The sequence below is a fragment of the Elgaria multicarinata genome, chromosome 8, assembly GCF_023053635.1.
Source record: "Elgaria multicarinata webbii isolate HBS135686 ecotype San Diego chromosome 8, rElgMul1.1.pri, whole genome shotgun sequence".
NCBI classification, from domain to species: domain Eukaryota; kingdom Metazoa; phylum Chordata; class Lepidosauria; order Squamata; family Anguidae; genus Elgaria; species Elgaria multicarinata.
The window spans coordinates 93,578,166-93,602,544 of NC_086178.1; the positions used below are offsets into that span (position 1 = coordinate 93,578,166).

Consider the following 24,379-nt stretch of genomic DNA (forward strand, 5'->3'; position numbering starts at 1 on the left):
TGGTCATTTTTTCACTGTTTATAGTAAGAATAAAAAAAAATCTATACATACATGATCAAAAGACAAAGCGCTCGTTATATGTATTTTTTTATTTGGTGATGATATTTTACTTTTTCTTCCCTTTGACTTTGTTTGGGCCTGTGTCTTCAGCTGCCTTGCTGGCATCCCCTTTGCGATGAGATAGCCACTCATGCTCCAATTGTGTCAGCATGTCCTGGGTGAGGAGTCCCTGCTGGATTAGTCTAGCGGCCAGAGCACCCTGGACTCGGACCTGGGTGTCAGCAGGCCTAGAGCTCGCCGCTTTAGATCCCCTCGCTCTTCGCTGCCCTTGGGCCTTGACTTCACTTGGGCAAGGCTTTCCGGCATCCTGGGGGAGGTCTTCTGCATTGAGCATCCCATCGCTGATGCTGGCCCTCTGAAGAGGGAAATCGTCTGGCACAACGACAGTCCCGGAAGTGGCTTGGGAAGCTCTGATCAGTCTTGTAATGTTGAGCACCCCAATTTGTATGATGTCATCCAGTTCCTTCTGGATGTCCCTCACAAGGGTAGCATCTGGGAACATGTCCATAAACCGGTAGCTGTAAGAGAGCACACATGTATGGTAAAACCCCAAGCTAAGAATTCTGGAATTCTTGCCACAAACTCCTTCGGATCGCAATAGTCTTGGGAATGTCTTGATCAGTGTTTATATTACCACTTATATTATTCAGCCTCTGAAGTAAGATACAAATATTAGTATTTCCAGAGGGTCAGCCATGCCCCTCTCTGCGAATGGAAGGGTTCCTTCAGTTTGCTGAGAGAACTGGGACCCAGTTGAGGCTTCCTCCTGGAGGAAAAAGCAGGCAGGCCCCTGCACTACCACCCATGCTGCTCTGAGAGCAAAGGGAAGTAAGCAGTGAGGAGGAAGGGGAGGAAATCACACCCTCTTCTTCCAGCATCAGCAGAATGCCACTCAGTGTAAGTCTAAATCCTACCTGATACATTTAAACCTAGACAACCTTTACTGTTTATCACGCCATTCTCCAAGAAGTTCAGGGCAGAAGCACACAGAGGGTTTTACACTCACAACCGTCATGTGTGGCAGGTTCGACTGAGCATGAATTTGAACCCAGACTTCCCTGATCCAAGTCCAGAAGTCCAACCACTCCACCCACCCACCAGACCTCTTATCTGTTCTCTGCTTCTAAGAGGTCTTGTCTGTGTTTGGCATCAACTAAATAGCTAGCAGTACTTAAAAGAACTGATTAATCATATAGATCGGGGTCGGAAACATGTGGCCCTCTAGATGTTTTGGCCTACAATTCCCATCAGTCCTAGCCAGCAAAGCCAATGGTGAGGGATGAGGGGATATGGAGGCCAAAACATCTGGAGGGCCACAAGTTGCCTGTTCAGACAACACGTTAAGGCATGGTTAGGCTGCTAACTCTTTTGCAGTAAATGGTTAGTGATCCTGTTTAAACCGTGGTTATGTAGCCACCATTGTTCACATGACACACTAAGCCCGAATGTTTAGCTCAAAATGTTTAACCATGGTGGCTTAGCGTGTTGTCTGAACAGGGTCACAGACTGATCAGAGAGTGTATTATGAAACCTATGAACATGTATTTCTCTGAGCTGAGCCTCTGAAAACCCTGCACATCATGGGTGGGGACCCCCTAGCCTGTCGGCCTTATCTAACCGCAGCCTAACATTATCACTGTGTCACAATGTTGCACAGCTGCATAGCTATTGCACAAAGAGTGAGAAACACAACTGGAGCAAGAGGAAGGAAGAGGGTGGAAAGGGCTCCAAGGCGGCCTTGCTTGGGGGAGGAACACAGGCCAGTATCATATGGGCCAAAACGAGTGGGGGAGGAGGGCTGCTTTGGGGGGGTGGCAGAAACAGACAGAAGGGGAGTGGGGGGGGGAGAGAGAATAAAGGTTATTATTCCTGGTCTCGTCCATGTTTGGCTCCGGCCACCAGATAATTTTTCCCATGGAGTGGGAAAAAGATTTCCCAGTCCTGCTGTATCCAATTCCTGTACAGTCTGACTTAAAGCAAATTCAAGCATGCAGGTTCTGACACGGTACCATTGTCTTGTGGGGACTAGACCTCCTCAAGATCCAGGGGGGCAGATCGCAGGTTTGAATATGCCTCCAAAACAAAATCTCCCTGAACCTGGAAAGCTAACCCATCAAGGAGGAGACTAAGTTAGAAGATGTCTCCCTGTCATGTGTTTCCCACATATAGGGAAATTTTGATACGTGTGTGTGTGAGACTTTCACACACGCAGTTGCCCACGGCTCTCTAAACTGGCACCGTCCCGCAGGAGGACTGCACTGTGTTGTGAGGTGCGGCCTGAATCCGCTCTTACTCTAAGCAGGTGATGCTTCATGCCCCAAAGCTGCCCACATTAAGAAGAGGAGGGAGAAGGAAGCAAGTGTCCGCTCCAATACCTCAGCCAGAGATAGAGATCGAGGACGTCGTGGACGGCTTCAAGATGTACAAGCTCCTTTATGTTCCTGGGTGGGGTCAGGGGCCAATTAATATGCCTGCAGAGCCAGTCAAACGACAAAGGTTCGTTCCTGCTGAATTGCCGGGCAAACTGGAAAATGAAAAAAATGCATTCAGCAAGAACGGTTTCCACAAGAACAATGCCATCATTCCTCTCTCACGCTGCCAAATATCTTTCGCAACGGACTCCTTCTTTCTCCTGCCAAGCACAGGTAGTAGGTCAATTCCATTTTTAGTACAAACCAGGGGTGTGGAACCTCTTCCAGCCCAAGGGCCGATTTCCATTCTGGAGAAGCTTTTGGGGGCCGCATTCCAATGGTGGGCGGAGCTGAAGGCAAAAGGGGTGGGGCCAAAATACCAGCATGTTCTAGCTCAAAGCTCTTATCGCCAGTAACCACGCCTTTGAAGAGATGTGTCAACCTTTTAGAATGGGGAGGAAAACTGCACAAAGGTTGGGAACCCCACCATACAATTGATGGAAAGGGGGTGGGACCAAGGGAAGAGGGTGTGGTCATCTGGGGACCCCTGGATGGTTAGATTTGGGCTCCGGGGCCTGAAGTTCTGCACCCCTGGTGTAAACTTTTTACAATGCTTTGTTTCAGTACCGAAGCTCAAGCACTAACAAGCAAAAATATTTACATCTCTCTTCTACACTTGATCTTAACCAAAAGGCCAAGAATACTCTGGTTTCTCATCAGATCGTAGAAATCTAGATCTTTCCTTTAAGTATCAACAAAATATAATTTTCCCTGGTGCTTGAGGACAGATATTGGGGAAAGAAAAGTGTAAGAACAACAGAAGCGTCTCTGTTTCTGTAGCAGTGAATTCACTTCAATTCTGCCTTCCCGTAAACTTTTCCCAACAATTACTCTGGCTTTGTTTTCCTCAAAATGTTGCACATTCGTGGGACCAGCAACTGAATCAGACATTGACCTCATTAGCAGGATCTTATATGGGCCTCTCAGAAGAGTCTGCCTGGTTGGTTAATGGAGCTGGCCGTTGGCCAACTGTCAATTTCCAAGCCTTGCAGTCCCTTTAGCCTTGGCTCTGGTGCAAAGAGAAGGAGGGGGAAGGAGCGCAAAGTCATAGGGCCGCCCAGTAATTTCCTTCCCCATTAGTGCAAGGGTAATGTTAGATCTCACTGCCCACTGCTCTTTTTCTGATCATTCACAGAAGCGTTTTATTACCATTTTTAAACATGCTGAGACTGGCAAGTGATTTTAGGTTACATTCTATTAACCTAGCAAATCTACGTTGACTGAAGTCACAGCCTACAGTGAGCATAATGAAACTGGAGATGGCGCAAACACCTGATAGTGGACTAATATCTACAGTCCTAACGACATCAACAGACGTCTTCCCCACTAAAGCAATTCCCATGAGTTTCACACACTTGCTTAGGGCAACGAAAGACCATATCACCAAAGAGCACTGAATGCCTTTTTATACTGCACCACAAGGGATTATCACTTAATAGGAATAAGGCACTGTAAAATCATATGGCACTCTCCCCTGCCTGCAAAATTGCAATCATTTTTCTGATCTAATTTTATCATAACACAATCTACTCCCACAAAATGCATACAGATGCACCCACTCACGCACGGTATTGTGAAAGACATGCGAGTCCTTTACCTTCAAGAGAGAGGTGCACACGTACGGCTGCTTTTTGTTGATGGGTGCTGTGCAGAAGACGTACCTGGACCTCAAGTTAAGTTGAATATGCTGAATCATATCGGCTAGAAACTTGAAGTCTTCAACATTGCAGACAAAGTAGAGGCCATCGACTTGAGAGAGACTCACAAAAATATCCTGTTTTTTTGGGAGGAGGAGGAGGAGGAGAAGAAGAAGAAGAAGAAGAAGAAGAAGAAGACTTCTTTTTAACTGACAGGTGCAGAACCTCAAACTAGAGACCAAATCTGGATCCCAATCCAGCCCTCCAGTTTTCTCCGATGGCTGCACCTCCTTTCCCTTCCCAACTACCAAACCGTTGGCTAGTTCTTCCCATTTTAAAAAGCTTGAAATGCCTCTCCTAGGGCTTAGTTGCTAGCAATCAGACTATTAAGATAAAAAAAAATATGCTGGTATTTTACGCCCCCACACACCACTTTTGTCTTTGGAACACACACACACACACACACCCCGAGAGCATCTCCAAAATGGAATTCATCTCTCAGGCTTAAAGAGCCTCAACACCGCAGCTTTAACTGGACAAAGCCTCTGCTGCATTCAAGGCCATGCGAGTATTACGGGCTCAAAACACGAAGTCAAATTTCTGTGCCAAGGAGGGACAAATTCTTATGTATGTTATACAAATCAAGCAAATATGAACGTGTCCACCTATTTTGTAGAACATACTGTTTTTAATAGTTTATAGGGAAGAGCAAAGAGCTGTGCGTATCACCGGTCCTCCTACCTGCCCAGACTACATGAATCCCTGCTTGGCCCACCTACATTCAGGTTTACCCGTGCAGGCTAACAGGCTAAAAGCACCCTTCTAAAGAATAAAAGCCAAGAGTCTCAGAAGACTGAATTCTGCGCCCAGTACCAAATTATGCACTTGTGCAGGGCAATCACAGCATTGCAGAACAGAGTCCATGAACCAAAAGAGTCATTTACACCCAAGGAGCCCACAGGTGCAGGCAGCCCTTTTCCTGCCGCAGCTCCCAAGGCCAGTGAAGCAAGCCCTTCTTAAGGCTTTGGGTCTGTTCAGACAACACGCTAAGCCACGGTTAGGCCGCTAACCCTTTTGCAACAAATGGTTAGTGAGCGTGTTTAAACCGTGGTTATGCAGCCGCCATGGTTAAGAATGGTTCACATAACACGCTAAGCCATCATGTTTAGCTGAAAATGCTTAACTACCATGGCTTAGCGTGTCATCTGATCAGGGTCTTTAAAAACTGCAAAGCTCAGCAGCTGCAGAAGCAAAAGCCACAATGAAAGCCCTGCTTGTGCAGACCGCATGTGCCTAAAAGAGCTACTCAGGATGATAGCGAATGTGTCCTCACTGGAATAATACAGATGTTGTTGGACTGCAACCCTTATCAGCCCTTAGCCAGCAGAGCAAATGGTGAGGGATGGTGCGAGTTGCAGTCCAACAATATCTGAAAGGCCATAAGTTGCCCACCCCTGGTTTAAACGGCTGTCCATAGATTGTAAGCCTATGCGGCAGGGTCTTGCTATTTACTGTGTTATCTGTACAGCACCATGCACATTGATGGTGCTATATAAATAAATAATAATAATAATAATAATAATAAAATGAATTGGCTGATGCTTACAACTAGGTTTGAGAGAGTGGCATCAGGAAGATGATAGGCAAACATTTCAATCTGCTCAGCAATCGGATGCAAGCCAGCAGCCTGAAAAAAAAAAGCGGGGAAGGGAAGAGAAGAGAAGAATAATTTCAACAAGAATTAAATGCCTTAAAGTTTATTATATGCGACTATCAGAACGCATCATTCAAATAAGCTGCAAAGCAAGGTGACCCAGTAAGCTCGAACATTAACATTTGTAGCACTAACCTAAGGATCCATCTAGTCCAGCACTAGTCAGACCAAGGATCCATCTAGTCCAGCACTCTGTTCACACAGTGGCCAACCAGCTGTCAACTACGAACCCACAAGGATACAGTGCAACAGCACCCTCCTGCCCGTGTTCCCCAGCAACTGGTGTATATAGGCTTACTGCCTCTGATACTGGAGGCAGCACATAGCCATCAGGACTGATAGCCATCAATAGCCTTCTCCGCCAGGAATTTATTCAAATCGCTTTTAAAGCCATCCAAATTGGTGGCCATCACCACACCTTGTGGTAGTCAATTCTATGTTTAACTATGTGCTGAGTGAAGAAGTACTTCCTTTTATTAGTCCTGAATCTAACACCAGTCAGCTTCATGGGAAGACCCTGGGTTTTAGCGTTTTGAGAGGGGGAGAAAAATGTCTCCCTATCCACATTCTCCACACCATGCATAATTTTGTACACCTCTATCATGTCTCTTCCTGCCCTCCTTTTTTCCAAGTTAAACAACCCCAGCTCTTGTAACTTTTCCTCATACGGGAGAACCCGAATGTAATTATTAAGCAACGGAAGACAAACAGCTACATAGGGAAAGGATTCCAGAAAACCAGCTTAAAGATATCTTCATTTACACACATGAGCAACTTAATGTGAGATAAGCAGTAGCCATTTCTTTGTATGAGACAAACTTAATACGAGATAAGAAGTAGTAGCAATTTCCATGAGCAAATATTGCCTCATTTCCAACACGTTCTGTTCATGGAAGCGGCTACTGCATCTTCCACATTACTTTTTATTCTAGATCACACTGATTGCCTGAGCGGATATTTGCACAAATGAGCCAGTAGATAAAGTATCTAAACTGGACTAAAGTCTATCCAACCTGCACATACCCAAGGTCATTTCAGGTGGGGCCGTAGCTCAATAGAGCGCAGGCTTTGCATGCAGAAGGTCCCAGATTCAATCTCTGGCAGCAAGTAATGGAAAAAACCTCTGCCTGAAACCCAGGTGACAGTGGAGGCTGAGGCTCCAGTGTCAGTGAGGCAGTGAATCCACTCCGGGTTTCAATCAGAACTCTAAAAGAGCTAGCCAAGGTCCGAAGCACCTTGGGTAGCTCCTTTAGAGTTCCGACTGAAACCCAGAGTGGATCTACTGCCTCTACTGCCGGGAGAACCGCTGCCCATCAAAATAGGCCAGTCCAGGCTAGATTAATAGTCTGACCTAGCAGAAAGCAGTTTCCTCAGAGTTAAGGTGATCCCAATCAAGTTAAAGTGATCCAATGCTGCTCTACTACTAGTGAGCTGTAACATGTATCAACGAGATCAAAATATTTAAGACCCTACCACTATGGAGTCCACCGGTTTACTCAAGATCTCCTTTAACAAAGGAAGGTCATCTCGATGCATGGTGGTGACTTCCCCTTCCTTAAACGCTGTGCTATATCTCCCAGCTCGGCCAGAAATTTGCAGAGCTTGGGAAGTCGTAATTGTATCCATTTCCTTTTCGCCCTTTTCATTGACCGTTGGCTTAATGAGGGAGTTAAAAATGATTCTTTTTATGCTCCTAGAACAAAAGCATATGTAACGGATTAAACACTGCAGTCACACAAAAATGCTACAATTTTTTTTAGGCAACAACAGAATTCTGCAGATATGATGGGTGGTGTACAAAGCAGTCATAGGTGATGCAACATAAGCAGGAAAGCTTCCCAAACTTCTCTGTCATCAGGTTTGCTCCATACTAGAGGGTCGCTGGTGACCCAAAGGCCATTCTGGGCACTATGGAATCTTGAATATGCAGCCAAGGCTCACCCAATGGGGCAAACAGGGATCCAATGGCCGACCTTCAGCTGCCCCTCTTTCTAATTCCCCACAGGGGACAAACATTCCCACCCTCATACATCTAAAACTGGCCAGGTCCGATGTAAGGCAATTCCAAGTGGCTGCATTAAGCCAGTCCCTCCTACCCTACTCCTGATGACATTCAATCTTTCACATACTTGGAAGGCAGGGGCATAGACTTCTCAATTTCCTGCGGAGGGGGAGCATGGGGCTAAACCTGGACAAGGGGGCTCCTCTTATTTGTTCACATTTATGTAAGTATATATTTCCATTTATATTTCTGGAAACCATCCTTCATCAATGGATCCTAGAGTGTTTAAAGCCACATTAAAATAACAAGTACTCAACAAAAATATTACATTTTAATTATAATATTATGATACCCTCCAAGTTGAAGCCCGAGATAAAAATCAACAAACTCCTTTTATAGATTTAAATAAATTTATTATAACTAACCAGAGGGAGCACTGAAGGGTAGATAACTAAACAAAGCACCAATCAGAAGAAATACATTCAGGATATGCACTTCTAGGGTTCTTCCACACTGAATGTATTTCTTCTGATTGGTGCAACTGAAGGGTAGGAAGTACAAGAGAGGAGTTGAATCTCAATCCCACACATACGGACAGCCTCATATGGGATAGTGGTCCCCATCAATTTGGATCTATAGAAAGCATGCTTGCCAACCTAGACGTATATGCACTGATAGCAGTGCATCAATTCACGGGGCAAACATGGTTAGAAATCCTGTTCCAGTCAGCTTACATTAACTAGCTAAAAACTTGAGCACACACAAAGGGCCACAGGGGATACATATCATGGAGAAACTAATTTCAAAGAAGCTGAGAACTACCATCACATTTTCCTCATTGAAGTATAATCTTCAATTCATCCAGAATACTTACAAATTGAGTCCCATTCCAATTGCATCCGTAGCAACCATGATTTTACACGGGTCATCAGGATCGTTGAATTTCTTTGCCTGGGTCAGTTTTGTTCCTGAAGCAATCACGAGAATAGAGCATGTCCCAAAATAAGGTTACAATGGCATTTTGCACAGAATCGTCACAAATATAGCACCAAAAATGACTTAGGGCCAATTCAGACATGTTAGCGGCCTGCTGAGATTACCTTGGGAGCATGCTGCTTGAGCACACATGGAAGCACTGTTTATGTGAATTGGCGCCTCCATGAGGGACTGTGTATATGTGGCCACATATATTTCTGATGACAGAGGAACCTTAAGCTTCCCCCACTGCTGAAGCTGCAGTGGCTACACATATACCACCCCACATGGATTTGCCAGTCCACACTTCCAAGATGAATCCAAATTACAAGGAAAAGAATTTAGACAAAACATCATAAGAAGAACTTCCTGACAGTATGAACTTCTTGACAATGGAACAGACTCCCTAGGAAGGTAATACATTCTCCTTCTCTAGAGGTTTTGAAGCAGAGAATCGCAACCTCTCACGGAAGCTGTAAAGGCTGATGGCATTTGAGGTTCCTTCCAACTCTATGATACTGTGAAGGCCACCAACATGGATGAACCACTTCCAAGAGTGATTTCACCCCCACTTGCAGAGGCCCACTTATCGGGCACACAAGAGGGGCCTTTCTCCTGCATTGCTCCCAAACTCTGGAACGCACTCCGTGTGGAGTTGAGACTGCTCCTCACTCTCTCGGCTTCCAGTTCTGTGGCAAGAAGCACAACTTTGCTACTCTCCCTTTAAATATTCCTGGCCTGTAAGACATGAACCAAAAACCTCCCTTCTATGATTTGATTATGGTTTTTATTTTCTGAACTAGTTATAGACTACATTAGTTAGAAGGTGGCATAGAAATATAATAAATAAATAAATAAATATAATCACTGCCAGTTTTCCCTCATGCTGCCAATATGCAACATGAATGCCTGGTTTGCACATAGCAACCCAAAGTATGCTTTGAGTATAGGCTGTCATTGAATTGTGGGTTGTTATTATATGCAAACCCTGCACCATGGTTTAACTATGGTTTGATAACTATGAACAACCCAGGAAGAAAACCCATGGTTTGTTATTGGGCTGTGAACTCTTGAGTTGGCTGTGGTTAACAATCCATAATTATACCATACTGCAGGGTTTGCATGCAACAATCCACAGTTCAACAACAACCCTCAATTCAATGACAACACATACTCAACCATATTCTGGGTTATCGTTACGTGTTAACCAGGCTGAAGTGTCCATGAGAGTAAAGCGAAGAATAGAACAGAGCACTCAGGAAATGCAAAACATACATGGCAATACAGTACATATAGAACTAAAAAAAGACCAGGGTATTAGGTTGAGTTGCATATTATTAGACTGTTATAAAGTGATATAGATGGATATATAGTCACTCTAATTAAGCCCTTGCTTATTAAGGATCAGCAAACAAAACAAGAACTGGATGTAAAAGTTGAAATTGTACAAGATAAAAGTACAATACAGAAAGAAATGGCACACCTAAAAGCTAACACACTAGGCACAGAATGTTTGCTTCATGCTTTACAAAATTCAGTAGCCAAATTCAAAACATTCTTCACAAATCAGTGGTTAAAAGAAGAGCTGCTTCTCCTTCCCCCGCCCCCAACGTGCATTAAAGACAATTACCAGGCGGTAGGCTTCCATATATGACAGCACATTCCAGGCCCCGCGCTTCGATTTGCCGACTCACTGCATAAATATCATTCTTACTGAAACAGACAATGCAGTCTCCAGGGCGAAGCTTATCTAGAGATTCAAGTGCCTCATCTAGCACTTTTATAGGGGTAAGCCTCTTGTAGTTTCTCACCTAGAGACAGACAGCACCAATTACAACTGCAGCCATGACAGAATTGTAATCAACAAGAAACATGGCCAGCGATCAAGTGAGTCACGGTGGAGTGCAGAAGGGCTTCCGTGTGCTCAGCAAGACATCCTCTTTCCCCACAAACTGGTTCTGAAAGTCCCGGGGTTTTCAAACACTGCTTGCCACGCAGAGTAGGGGAGAGAAGGCAATGCACAGACCTTGCTAAACCTATGTCCCTTTCTGATCTTGATCACTGGCCGAAAATAACAAATAGTGGAAATGAAGGATCCAAACTGAAACTCCCTGCCAAATTTAATTTAGAGTGCATGCTCTAAAGAAACCAAACATCGGAAGCAAATATGGACCGTTGGTTTGGGGGAACTGAGAGGGGGGCTAGCATCCTTGTGATGTCACTTGCTTCTACAGGATGCTTTGGTCACTTGTAAATGCTGCTATACCTCAAGCAGAATTCCCATTTTGCTGTGGAAACAACAGCAGTACAGCACCATTGTCCTCATGTCCTGTTTGTGAGCTTCCCAGTGGTTGGCCACTGTGAAAAACAGGATGCTAGTTGAGAAAGGCCCTTGATCTGATCCACCAGGGGTGTTCTTGGAGCATAAACTGCAGGGCAACCACTACAAAAGCACTCCCAGCATATAATACAGTTATGCCAGAAATACCTTTGGGAAGATTTGCTTTAAAAGCTTCAAGTCCAGCTGGAAAACATGTAGATTTCAATACACTCGATCTAATGAATCTTTAAGCAAATGGAGCTTGGAAGATGTGCGTGTGTGTGTGTGTGTATACATATACATAAGTATGCCGCCTACCTCAACCTCCTCCCCTGTAGTATACATGAGCTCTGTCACCAAGTTAATAGCAGCAGCTTCACCGCAAACATGGATTTCTTCTGCACAGAGTCCTGAATTTTTTTAAAAATGAAACATATCCAATAAAATAGGATTACAAAGCCATTTACATGGAATGCATGTGCCGAATACGAATATATTACTTATAATATCCTTATGGGAGCCGGAGAATCAAATGCTTTGTTTGCAGACTACCAAAACCCAGCAAGTCTCGTATGCCTCTGAACTATCATCTCTCCATTCAAAAGCAATGCAGGCTCACTGGAGCCACCTGTTCAACACCAGGTTCTAGAAGAAATATTGATAACATCCCAGTCTTTACCTTAAGAGTACAATCCGATGCATACTTTCCTGGGAAGTAAGACAACGGGGCTTACTCTTGAGAAAACATGCAGAGAGAAGCCTTCTCTGTAGTGGCCCCCTCATCTCTGGAGATCTGCCTGGCATTTTCATTGCATACGTTTAGATGCCAGATTAAGAACTTCCCCTTCTAGCTTTAACGCCTAAACTGTTGCTCTGATTATTAACTTCACCGGTGGTTCTCAAAGGCACAATCCTACGCATGTTTAGAAAGAAAAATGTCCTACAACTCCCAGCACGATTAGTTGGGGCATGCTGGGAAGCATAGGACTTTTTTTCTGTCTAAACATGCATGGGATTGTGCGTGAATACTTTAATGTTTTTTATATTTCCATGATTGTATTTATTATTAGGGTTGTTATCTTTCGGGCTGTGCTCCGTTCCGATTCGGAGAGCAAATCCGGAGCAAACCAACCTGATCCGCCTCCACCAAAGGCGGATCCAAATTGGGGGAGCTGTGGATCGAGGCGAAGAGGTTCGCCTCCATCCAGAGCTCCGAACACAGGTAAGGGGGGGGGCTCACCTGGCGCCGGCGCCGCAGTCCATGCAGTGACGCCAGGTAAGGGGGCAGGGGGGCTTACCTGCCTCTGTCGCAGCCTGCGCCGGACCGCGAAAGAGGCAGGTAAGTGGTGGGGAGGGCGACTTACCTGGCACCGCAGTTCATGCGGCGACGGCAGCAGAGCCAGGTAAGGGGGCAGGTGGGCTTATTCAGCCCCCATTTTGCCCCCCACTTCCCCACTTACCTGCCTCCGCCGCCTGCAAGTAAGTAGGGAAGGGGGGGCAAAATGTCAATCCGCCCCTCCGGATCTTGCTCTGCGGAGCAGAGCAGGGGAGGGGCGGATCAGGCCACGAAGGGGTTTGGGGGGTCCGTGCACAGCCCTAGTTATCTTATTGTTTCAGGATTTTTTTTATTAATGTAAACGGCTCCAAGGGCATCTGTCAGTTGGGCAGTATTAAATTGGTTAAACGAATAAATCAGACTGCGTTTCATTTTCCAACAGCAGCTCAAGATGAAAGCCACTCTTGGGATCCCAATCTTTGTACCTGATGCTTGTTTCTCAAACAGCAGCCCCTCAAGCCACCTGGCAAACCCACTTTGAACCTGACAGGGCTTCCAAAAACAACTGATGTTGCATGAGGGCCCTGCTATTTAAAGCCAAAAGATAAAAGAATTGCACTGGGGATGTCCAGGTCCTTGTGGGGGGGGGGGGCTTAAGTGGTTCTTTGGATCCCCGCCAGTAAGCCCCTACCAAGCAAAATGGAGAACACTATGATAAAAAACATATGTTGCAAATTTAGTAGAAGGGGGATTCCTCCATTTGTTTCAGTGGAGAGGAAAAAGTTCAGAGAAATCTTCAGAGCCCTCGGGGGGAAGGGGGCGTTCCAAAAAGGCCACAACCCTTAGCCCCAGCACCTTTCCTGCAACCACCAGTCCTTTGGTGTCTTCCTGGCTTTTGTAAAGTTCTTTCTCTATTCTATTAGAATGTAAGCCTATGCAGCAGGGTCTTGCTATTTACTGTTTTACTCTGTATAGCACCATGTACATTGATGGTGCTATATAAATAAATAAATAAATAAATAAATAAATAAATAATAAAAGGTTGAAATGCCTCTCCTTAGTTACCACCATTAAGAACTGAACTAAAATATGCTGGTATTGTGCTGCTGCTTTTATGCTTTTAATTTTTTATGTATTTGTTTTTAACGTTCACTGTTTTTAACTTTTGTAAACCGCCCAGAGAGCTTCGGCTATGGGGCAGTATATAAATGTAATAAATAAATAAATAGTTGTTTTTTTGGCCCTGTCCCTTTGGCCCCACCCACCACTGGAATGTGGCCCCTGAAAGCTTCTCCGAAATGGAATCCCGCCCTCGGGCTCAAAGAGGTTCTGCACCCCTGATTTAGAGCCTGTCTTCACTGCAACAAAGAGGATTTAAGTTCGGTTCTCATCAATGCTGTTCTACCAACAGCCATCCGCACTGAAGCGGTGCTGCATAACACTGTCCCGTAGCACAGAGTTTAAAAGGGAAGGGAACATGACCTGAACTCACCTAGGACTGCCCCTCCTCTGAAGCATTTTGACCAGCACATAGTCGATGAGGCCAATGCAACCCCTGAGTACAGTCCTGATCCATTCAATCCCGGGGGCTTGTGGACTTACTAAGAAGAGTTGCTGGCTCCATTGAGCTGTGGATTGCTCCTTAACTGTCAGCAGCAACCTCTTCTACTGGGGCCAAAGCAAGATGAGATGACACCTCTGGCTCAACAATGCATATATTGGGCAGGTTATGTCAATATTCCAGAGCAGTCGCTGTACAGTACAGTTGAAAGGTGAGATGCAGTCTTGCGACTTAAGGTAAGATATTTTCGTAACAATAAACTCACAGAAAGACTTACCCAAGAGTGCTCGCGTCCAAGCCCAACCTCTGGAATGATCTTTAATCATCTGAATTTCATCAATCACAGCCACTTCATCTTAAAATGTCGAAAAGTGTGGTATGAGACAACAAACTTCAAAAGGTACAATTCAGAAGTAATAACAGCCAGCATGAGTTCTTTAAACTGGTTATCTACTCTATTTAAACATTGCTTTTATGTTCTCATTTGTCCAGCCTGTTCTAAGCAAAACTATGCCAGAATATTGAGAAGGGAAATTCAAAAATAGAACATGATATGCTTCCATATCCGTGAAAAACATGTAAAAAATGAAGTATACATACAGGGGGTGGTAACACTGCACATCTCAATGGTGCAAGCAACATGGGCAGCTGGTCGGCCTTCAGGATCAACACAGACTCGTTCTTCCCCAGTGACCAAGTCACACGGCACGTTCTGAACAAAGAGAGACAGACAAAATGGTTTCCCAGGAAGAGGAAAAGCCATGGAGCCTCTTCAAGGAGACTACGCTGAAATATAAGAGTGGACAACAGACAGTCCAGCAAAGCATTTGATGAGGCAATGAGGGCATTTTTAAAAACCAGAGCACCCCAATTTTCATTTGAAGCTAGATGTAGAAATAAAAGCATGCAAACTGAAGTTGAGACTCCAAGAGCAGATGGGGAAGGAGAGTCCCTTCAGAGCAAGTCAGAAAGAACCCCTGGAGCTACTTATGAACTGCTGAAAAAAAAGACGCTTTCTTCAGCCGACAGCTTCTGGAGGGGGGAACATCAGAGGCTGAAAGAATGCTCAGCTATTCCTGCTCCTACCTGGACACCCCCCTTCCCCATCTGCTCAAGAGGTTGACCCTTTGGATTAGGTAGGGAGCTGCAGGGAGGCTACATGGAAGAAGGGAAACTGCTGGAAAACGTGCCCTTTCCTGTTCCACTGATGAAAGCTTTCAACTGGTAGATGGAGTTAGTTGGATTTGTTAGCAGAACTCGGGCTACAGGTCGCTGAACCTGGAGTTAAAGGGTTAATGTGTACCTGAACAAGGTGAGAGGGGATTGCTGGGATGTTTGTTTTTCCCTTTCCTGTCTTCTCCCCTCTACTTCCTTCTTCTTCTTGTCCCCTGCCTCATGGGTTGCGGACCACATGGCTGAATTGAGCCATCCTACCCTAGGATGGAAAGTCGCTTATTCCTAAAGTAAAGTTTCTTTCAAACCACTGCTGGAGTGTTTCTTTTGTCGACAGGTGTGGCTCCTCACAGGGAGCTGATTCGGATGACAAGAGGATTACACCCTATCGCGCTACAGCCGAATCCAAGCTAGGGACCTCCCCTCAGAAGCCCTTGAAGGAGGTCTCTATAAGCCCAGGCTCAGCTCCTCCTGCCTCTCCCCACAGCCAGCATTCTACCATCAGAGGATTCCCAGGGGATTCCCAGGGGATCAGAGGATTCCCACTGCAGAGAAAGGCAATTTCCCTCCACATGGCTTGAAATAAACAGAGTTCTTAGTAATGTCCATTCTGAGAGGGTTGTTTCTATGGCTTCAGCATCCAGACCTAATTTGTTTTGCCTCCAAGTCTCATAGGAAGCAGTCCACAGGCCCGTCTAAATCAGTTCTATCTACATCAGGAGTGCTGAAGCAATTCCTGCCCCAGGGCCAGAGAAGCTCCCAAGGAGCTGTATTCCAGTGGTGGGCAGAGCCAAAGGCAAGAGGGCCATGACAAAGGGGTAGAGCCAAAGAGGGCAGAGCAGCAAAGACCAGCATAGTTTAGCTAGTAACTAGGCCTTAGAAGAGTCACTTCAACCTTTTAGAATGAGGAAGAAAATGCACAAAATCTGGGAAAGGGGTGTGGCCATCTGGGGAACATTGGAGGATTGGATTTGGCCCTAGGTTCTATACCGTTGGGTTTTATTCAATGTTAGCCCTACTTAGGCCGTTTCTACACCTGCCTTTTTCCCCAGGATCATCCCTGTGCACCCAAATGACACACAGGGGATCCCAGGAGCAGACAGGGACGATCCCTCCCATTTTCCTGGGATAATCCTTAGGTGTAGAAAGGGCCTTAGAGTACGGTGGGACTTAAGCTAGACTAATATTAAACAACATATAGGCTTTCTTGGGGTACTTATTTATGCAACTGTTAAAAAATGTTACACACACCAACAGCACTAGATCGTTCATCATTATATAATGGCATACACTGCCACACAGGCCAGTTCTACACCAAGTAGGATATTGCACTATGAAAGTGGTATATTAGAGGCAGGAGCCACACTACTGCTATATAGCGGTATTGAAGTGCACTGACAACTGCTGGGGCCCATGACACATATCATCTACCGCTTTCAAACCTGCTTGGTGTGGCTCCTGCTTCTTATACACCACTTTCATACTGCTTTCATGGTGCTTGGTGTAGATCTGGCCAGAGTCATAGAAATATGGAAATACACTGACATACTGACAGCATCATTACTCTTTTGGAAGATCTCATGTGCCAGAAGCTTTAAAGGGCCACAGTATATTCCCGATTTTCCTGTTAAATATCTCTGGATTGCATGATAGGTTTTTCCGCTATTTGTAGGGCCAGCATGAAACACAATTTTTCTTTGGATAGCCCTGGCTTCTGGATACCTGGAACACAGAAACATACACAGGAATGTACAGTTGAACCAGGCAGTCTAGATTCAAATCTGGATTGATCACCATCCCATGTGCTATTTTTCAAATTTATTCAGTTTCATCTGAGAAAGAGGAAATAGTTTGCAAGGATGCAAAAACAAGATTTGCTATTCCTGATGCATAGTTTTCAATTATTGTTCTTCCTTGAGGAAATTATCATCTTGGATATCAGCAAGAAACTCTTTGCCACAATCAGAGCTTCTTTTTCTCTCGCATTATTGCGAGTTGGGTTCTTCTAAAATTTTACTGTATGGTATGCTTTTAGTTCCTATGTTTCTTGGGTTTATTATTTTATTACTGGTAGGCTTATGGTACGCAGGCATGCAATTTATACATCTAATAAATGCTCAACAGAATTTCTCAAATATTCAAGACTAAAGTGAAGGAGAAGCCTTTAGTCACTTCTGAACACTTACTGATGAATCGTTTTTTAAAAAATCAATGGTATTTGTGCGCAAGTGACTGGATTTAGAATGTGACCCAATGAGCTTAATTAATTATCCTTACTGCTGTCTGATTCTAAGGACATTATTTTACTTTTTTACTACTTGAGCTAACTTAATGCTTAATGGAAAATCAGTGTCAAAAATCACATGGATAGAAGAGGCTCTCCTTTTCATGAGGGTGGGGCTGGTGCTCACCCCCTCCTCTTCAGTATACCTTACACAAATAAGGAGTGCCTGAAAAAGGGTGAGTGTTAGGGTGCAATGCAGAACCAGTTAAACAAACTTAGGGCACAATCCTATGTGGATACCCTGGCAGTCTCCAAACATGGAAGCAGCCGACTATCCAATGCAGGGCATAATCTTTGACTCTGCGATGCAGCCACCCCGCATTTTTTGCTAGATGGGCAATTTCGCCCATCTAGCAACAGCACCTTGAAGAGGGAAAGAGGCTGGGGCAGCAATAGGGTAGGTCATAGCACAGCTGCCCCGGTCTCCTCCCCTCCCTGTCCCTGGAAACACCCCACTTTTCCGAATCCTCACCCTCTATTTTCTGAGTGTGGAAAGAGCACAAGCAGAGTGTGGTTTCCTGTCTCCGACCTCAAAGTCAAGAGTCTGAACTATCCTATTGCTCCCTCCAAATGTCGCTGAAATCCATTAACTTGGGAATATAACTTTAGATATTTCGATTTCAAACAATGTGACCTCATACCTCAGCATCCAAGATCACATAACACCATTTTTCAAATGAAGAAAAATAATGTAATGAATCCATAATTCACAAAAAGCACCAATGTTAACCACAAAATGAATTAAACACTTGATAGGAACATGAAATAAACATTGTCTCAGCATAGATACTTAAACTAAGTGTTATATGTATATGTGATTTTAAAAAACTAACCAGTTGGGAGGCAATCTTAAGTCACTGATTTTACGCAGATCATCCATACACTCCAACATTGGAAAGATCTGCTTAGCATGTTTCATGAAAAATGGAAAGAGATCATCAACGTGCCCTGAGGGAGAGAGAAAAAGGCACATTTATGGTGCATTCAGAACAATGATAACCTTGATAAGTTTGGCTAGATGGATTTGGCCAGCTCAAAACTCTTCACACCATTAAAAAATTAACTAGGAAGCCATTTCTAAACTACTGTCATATGGAAAACCAGAGTGCTCTGACTTGGTATTGTTTCAAGTTATATACAAAAATATTTTGAAATGCCTTTTGAGGAACAAGTAATTTCCGATACATTGAGAATATTATTTTTATACATAACTTTTCTTTCTTGGCGAGCAATCCTATAGCCCATATAGACTATCCCTGGGGGGGGGGGGCTTTAGAATAGTTTGGATTCCTGGATCTGAGGTTGGAGACAGTGCTGTGATCCTGGACCCAGGAGTCTGAGCTCCCTCCCCTCCCTTCCTGCCCTCCTGAGCTCCCCTTGCAAAAGCAACCCCAGAGAGGAAGGAAAGAGGTGATTCTATGGGTGGGGAGGGGAGGCTGGCTTACACCATATCCCCAGCCTCCTTCCCTCCTGCTTCACAGAACGCAAGCTATACCGGTGAAAAAGCCTTTCTAGCAAAAATGCAGAGCAGGAGGAACACAGAGATGGAAGATCACTTCTGCATTCCCCCTACTCTGTGTAGGCTGCCCGTCAGCCTCCAAACTACTAGCCACATCAACTAATAATAATAATATATTTATTTGTTACCCGCCACTCCCTCTGGATCGAGGCGGGGTACAACACAAATAAAAGCACCATAAAATACATAAAACTAATTCAAACGTTTTAAACCAGTGCATCATTAAAAGCAGCACACCATTAAAAAAGGCTCTTAAAATTCAACTGGGTAGGCCTGCCAGAAGAGATCAGTCTTTATGGCTTTAACTCTGGAAGACCATTAAGTTGTCGAATCTCTCCCAGCAAGCCATTCCACAAACTAGGAGCAGCAGAAGAAAAGGTCCTCGGGGTAATAGTTGTCAGCCTTGTTTTCGTTGGCTGGAGTAAATTCTTCCCAGAGGACCTGAGTGTGCAGGGCGGATTGTACGGGAGAAGGCGATCCCGCAGGCAGCCTGGACCCAACCATGTAGGGCTTTAAAGGTGATAACCCTTTATACTTTGCCCGGAAACTAATTGGCAGCCAGTGAAGAGATTTTAAGACTGGTGTGATGTGGTCACCCCTAGGTGTACCAGTGACCAACCTGGCTGCCATATTTTGAACTACCGTAGTTGAAGTTTCCAAACTAGGCACACAGGTAGCCCTATGTAGAGCGCATTGCAGAAGTTGAGACCTCGAAGTTACCAGCACATGGACAAAGATTGTAACCCTACAATATCCTCATGAACAAGGGCAATGCCAATAACATTACCTGTGCTATATAAGCAATGTGGTTTTTAAAAAAATATATGATTATGAAATTATTGGATGTTACATATGCTTACCTGCATTACAGCATATATCATTTAGAGTAATGTGCACATCAGGACTCAAGTAATTAGACTCCATAATGTATTTCCTAAAGCTTATAAATGCTTGATGAAAAAGACGAGCTGTAAAGGGGGAAACACCCAAACTTGAGTTTAGTATTGCACATAAAGTTCCACTTCCTAAAATTTTGATCAAAATCTAGTAAGAATACCTTTTTTAATGTAAATTCTTAGTCTCTTATTTTAATTCTTTGTATTAAAACAATTTTTTACATATTTGTGGGTACCTTCTAATGAAAACCTTTTTAGTATCTTTTTGTATTTTACTTCTTCATATTGTAGTTTTTGTGTGCTTACCTGTATTGCATTTATAAAGTTGATATGGCTATGATGGTTGAAACAACAAATAAATAAACAAACAATTATCAACTAGTAAGAATACACTAGGGCTGCAATTCTATATACACTTACATAGGAGTAAGTCCCACTGAGCATAATGGGACTTACTTTTGAGTAAATAGGTATAAGATTGCACCACAAGAGGTCTTTTTAAGGAAACACAACAGTTATGCAATATTTTTACTTTTAATGGGACTACACACCAATGTGTGTGGTCACTGAAACACTCAAGCTATTTCAAATCAAGTCAGATGCCTAACAATCTAAAACACTCTATTAATTATATGAGACACAAATTTTCAAACAAAAAGTTAGTCTTAAGCAACCAGCTTTAGAATTTGGATTTGCTTAGAATAATTTAAGATTCACAAAGAGATAAAATTCAGACATGCATTTCTCCCAAAGCATGAAAAAACATCCAGCAACATTCAGTTTGCCCCAGAACCATGCATTTCATACCATCTAGTCCATTTTCTGCCCCCAGTCTTTGTACTTCTTTCCTCTTGTAAAATTTATTTAATACTTTCAATACGTCACCTAGAAGACAAAATATAGATGCTGTCATGCCAACTGGTATAACACATGAATTATATATAGAAAAAGGTTTTTTTACTCTACAACCTACAACTATTTGATCAAGAAATGTATCTCTACCCGGTTTGGATACTGATAACATTTACCTTCATAGTAATTTAAGGATACTTAAGAAACTGTCATCTATTGGGAGGCATAGAAATGTAATAAATCAATATGCTATTTAAGAATTGCCATCCTAAATAACTCTTTCAGATTAGGGATGGTCAACATCTACATTCTTAGAGGCCACTCCATTCTCCAGACAGTGATTATCTGACACCTCATGAATGGCCAAGCTCTCTATAATGAAATTGCCATGACCTGACCTACTAGTTAGGGCTTCAGAGATACACAAATGCTCCACTGATATGAAGTCACTGATAGATGGAGGTGTAGAATATATGTGCTTCTTGAAAGGTTCCCTGACAAGACAGACTGTTAGCTTCCAGAAACCACATGAGAGCATAATACAATTAAATATATACAGGGTCTCATTGATTCTTTTCTGTACAAATTAAAATTTTGAAAATATTTAACACCTCTTAGTTAAGGCTTGGAAGAGCTGCTGAGACCTAGAGTACTGAGTACCTTGGCCTTCAGAAATTAGGCAGAGAACTTTCACTGTGGCAGTGCCCTGGCTGTGTTATACCCTTTCCAGAGATACTTATTTCGTGCCAACTGTGTTGGCTTTTAGGCACCAGACATTTAATTACTATTTCTCTGCTTCTGTTTTATTTGAAGGAATTTTGTAGTACTGTGTTGGGTGATGACTGATTTTGCTGTCTTAACTACCAAGAGCTTATTAGGAAAGATATAACTGCTTTTAATAAGAATTTAGAAGGTCCATCTAGAAAAACTGTCATGCCACCAATTCCCTCCATCTTCTCCCTTAGTAGTTGTATCAACTCCTTTTTTAAAAAAGGGCAGACTCCTTCAGTCAAAGGAACCCAGAGGGCTTGCGTATTCAGAAAACACCCGTTAGAACTAGCAAGTGTGGCGCACATCCAAAAAATTCCTCTCAACCTTAAATGAGGATTCTTTTCCCATTTCTTGTTTTATTTGAAGACTAGAGGAGATCTATTAACACTTTTGACACGGAAGAGGGGAAGAAAGGGGGAGGGAAGCAATCTGATCGGTTCTGCAGCATCAGCATGGATAGAGCTTGTGCTTGATACCATCACCACGAGTTCTATCCCAGCCAAGTCGATCAACTTTACTTGTAGGGAGTAAGTTATAGGGAAGGTGCGCCTGAAATCTCTCTCTCTCTCTCTCTCTCTCACTCACTCACACACACACACACACACACACACTTCCTATGTCACACTCCCAGGCCCTTATTATCCATGCCACCGACACCTACAAGCCCCCGGGGCCAAGATGAGGAACAAGGCAAGAGCGAGAAGGCGCGGGGCAGGGAAACGCCAAGGCGACCCCGTTCCCTCTTTTCTCTCTAGATCCACTAGCTCTCGCTTACTCTTGTTGAGCGGGCGCGTGAGCTCGGCCCCCACATCCCCCTCCGGGCCAGGCGTCGAAGGGGGCAACGGGAGCGGCACGAACAAGGAAGTGTCCGGGGCTTTAACCCCCGAGCCGCCGTCCCCCGCGTTTGAGGAAGCGGAGAAGGCGGCCCTTGCTGTGGTGAGAGAAACGGGTACCCGACTAGAGCCGCCGCCGCCGCCACACCGACTCCAAAGAGCGACGGAGCCGCCATAGCACAGCCGGCCGGGCCGGAGCCGAGAAAACAGCCGCGCGTAGCAGCCTGCAGACATCGAAAGGACCATTGGGGCGCTTCGAAGCCGCCGGCGCGCCGCTATTTCGTCATCGCTGAGCGACCCAGGCCCCTAAGAAGGACTAGTAACGTGCCTGAAAAAACAGAGAGAAAGAGAAATGGCTAGAAATGATTCTGGTTGGCGAGTTAGGCTTAAAACAAGTGGCAAGACTGCGAGCTACAGCAGCGTCTCCCCCCCCCATCCCAGCGTATCTCGTGACGACCGCCCAAACCCAATAGTAAGGAAAGCGCCTCAGGCAGCGCGATAGCCAACCAATCACTGAGACGTACTTTAAAAAACGACCACGTGCGTTTAGACCAGACTGCCTATCAGCCTTTTCTCAACCTGGTGTGTTTGACTACAACTCCCAGCATCCCTATCCAGCATTCGGCGACCCAATATAATATAGTGATGGGTGGGTGGCGTCATACCGGTACGCATCACGTCGGTTCCATCTGTAGCTCTTACAGGGCTAAAGTGCCGCCTGTCCTGTTCCCTGCGCTCCACTCCAGTGTAAGGGAAGAGCGGGCGTCTTGCCCCGTCCCGGCGATAAGAAAAAAGCGCACCCACCTTGCCAAGGCACAGACGCCACTTTTATTTGAACCTTCATCGGATAAACAAGCCCACAGCAAGAAAGAAACGGGTATATGGCGGAAAGGAAACCCCAGCATCCGTACTCAACAATTAAACAAAATATTGTCGGTCATAGTATATTTAGGAAAATGTCAGTGTTCAGTGCTTGGTGTTTTGCAGCATTAGTTCGGAAATCGTTTTGTAAAAGTAGACCAGCTTGTAACAGACTTAGTACTAGAATTGCTTCAAAGAATGCTGGACTCAGTAGACATTTGGCAAGGCACTTCCTCTGTTAAGCAGAACTGCATTCTCATCATATAACAGAGAGTAGCTATGCCATATTACAGCCTTCCTCAGCCTGGTGCCCTCCAGATGTGTTAAATTACAATTTTCATCATTCAATGCATTTGGAGGGCACCAGGTTAGGGAAGACTGCCATAAATCATAGAATAGTTGAGCTGGAAGGGGCCTGTAAGGCCATTGAGTCCAACCCCCTGCTCAATGTAGTAATCCACATTAAAGCATGCCTGACAGGTAGCTGCCCAGCTGCATAGAAACATAGTAGAGTTGGAAGACACCTATAAGTGCATTGAGTCCAACCCCTCACTTAATGCAGGAATCCACCCTAAAGCATACCCGACAGATGGCTGTCCAGCTGCCTCTCGAATGCCTCTAGTGTGGGAAAGTGCACAACCTCACTAAGTAATTGGTTCCATTTTCATACTGCTCTAAAAGTCAGGAAGTAAACCTTATATCAAATGCTAATATTTGAGCTTGTTTTCCCAGTGTATACAGAACATGCCAACATGTTTATTTACTTTTAAATTTGCCATTCCATATTCTCACTTTATTGTGTATTACCAGGCACCAACTAGTCATACGAGATAGACTTATTGAAACAATCCTTCTGCATCAGCATATAAAGGAGACTAGAATTTTTTATAAGACTTAGATGTCAAAATAAAATGTGAACCGCCCAGAGAACTTCAGCTATTGGGTGGTATAAAAATGAATGAAAGAAAGAAAATCACTTTCAAGATCTGAAAAAATCACACACACACACAAAGCCCTGGGTTGAACTAATTTAGTCTAGTAGTCAGATTACGTTTATGACTAAACTAGTAATTCTGTCACACCAATTTATACTGCATCACCCACACACTAGACTCTAGCAGGTAGATCAGTCTATTGTTCAATATGTAACAAGAGTTATTTGCATGAATCTGTT

The 24,379-nt window shown here is 44.2% G+C and overlaps 1 protein-coding gene across 1 annotated transcript; it reads right to left on the reverse strand.

Moving 5' to 3' along the window:
- SUPV3L1 (Suv3 like RNA helicase) lies at positions 1–22,570 on the reverse strand. Its single transcript, XM_063133025.1, has 15 exons — positions 22,287–22,570; positions 20,696–20,773; positions 19,853–19,960; positions 18,307–18,421; positions 16,743–16,911; positions 14,617–14,728; positions 14,294–14,371; positions 11,498–11,589; positions 10,490–10,670; positions 8,759–8,852; positions 7,356–7,575; positions 5,775–5,855; positions 4,129–4,305; positions 2,436–2,584; positions 1–578 (listed from the first exon to the last, which is right to left on the reverse strand). The coding sequence occupies exons 3-15, from the start codon at positions 19,914–19,916 to the stop codon at positions 107–109; spliced, it is 2,004 nt and encodes a 667-aa protein (XP_062989095.1). The 5' UTR covers positions 19,917–19,960; positions 20,696–20,773; positions 22,287–22,570; the 3' UTR covers positions 1–106.
- Between the last annotated feature and the right edge of the window lie 1,809 nt (positions 22,571–24,379).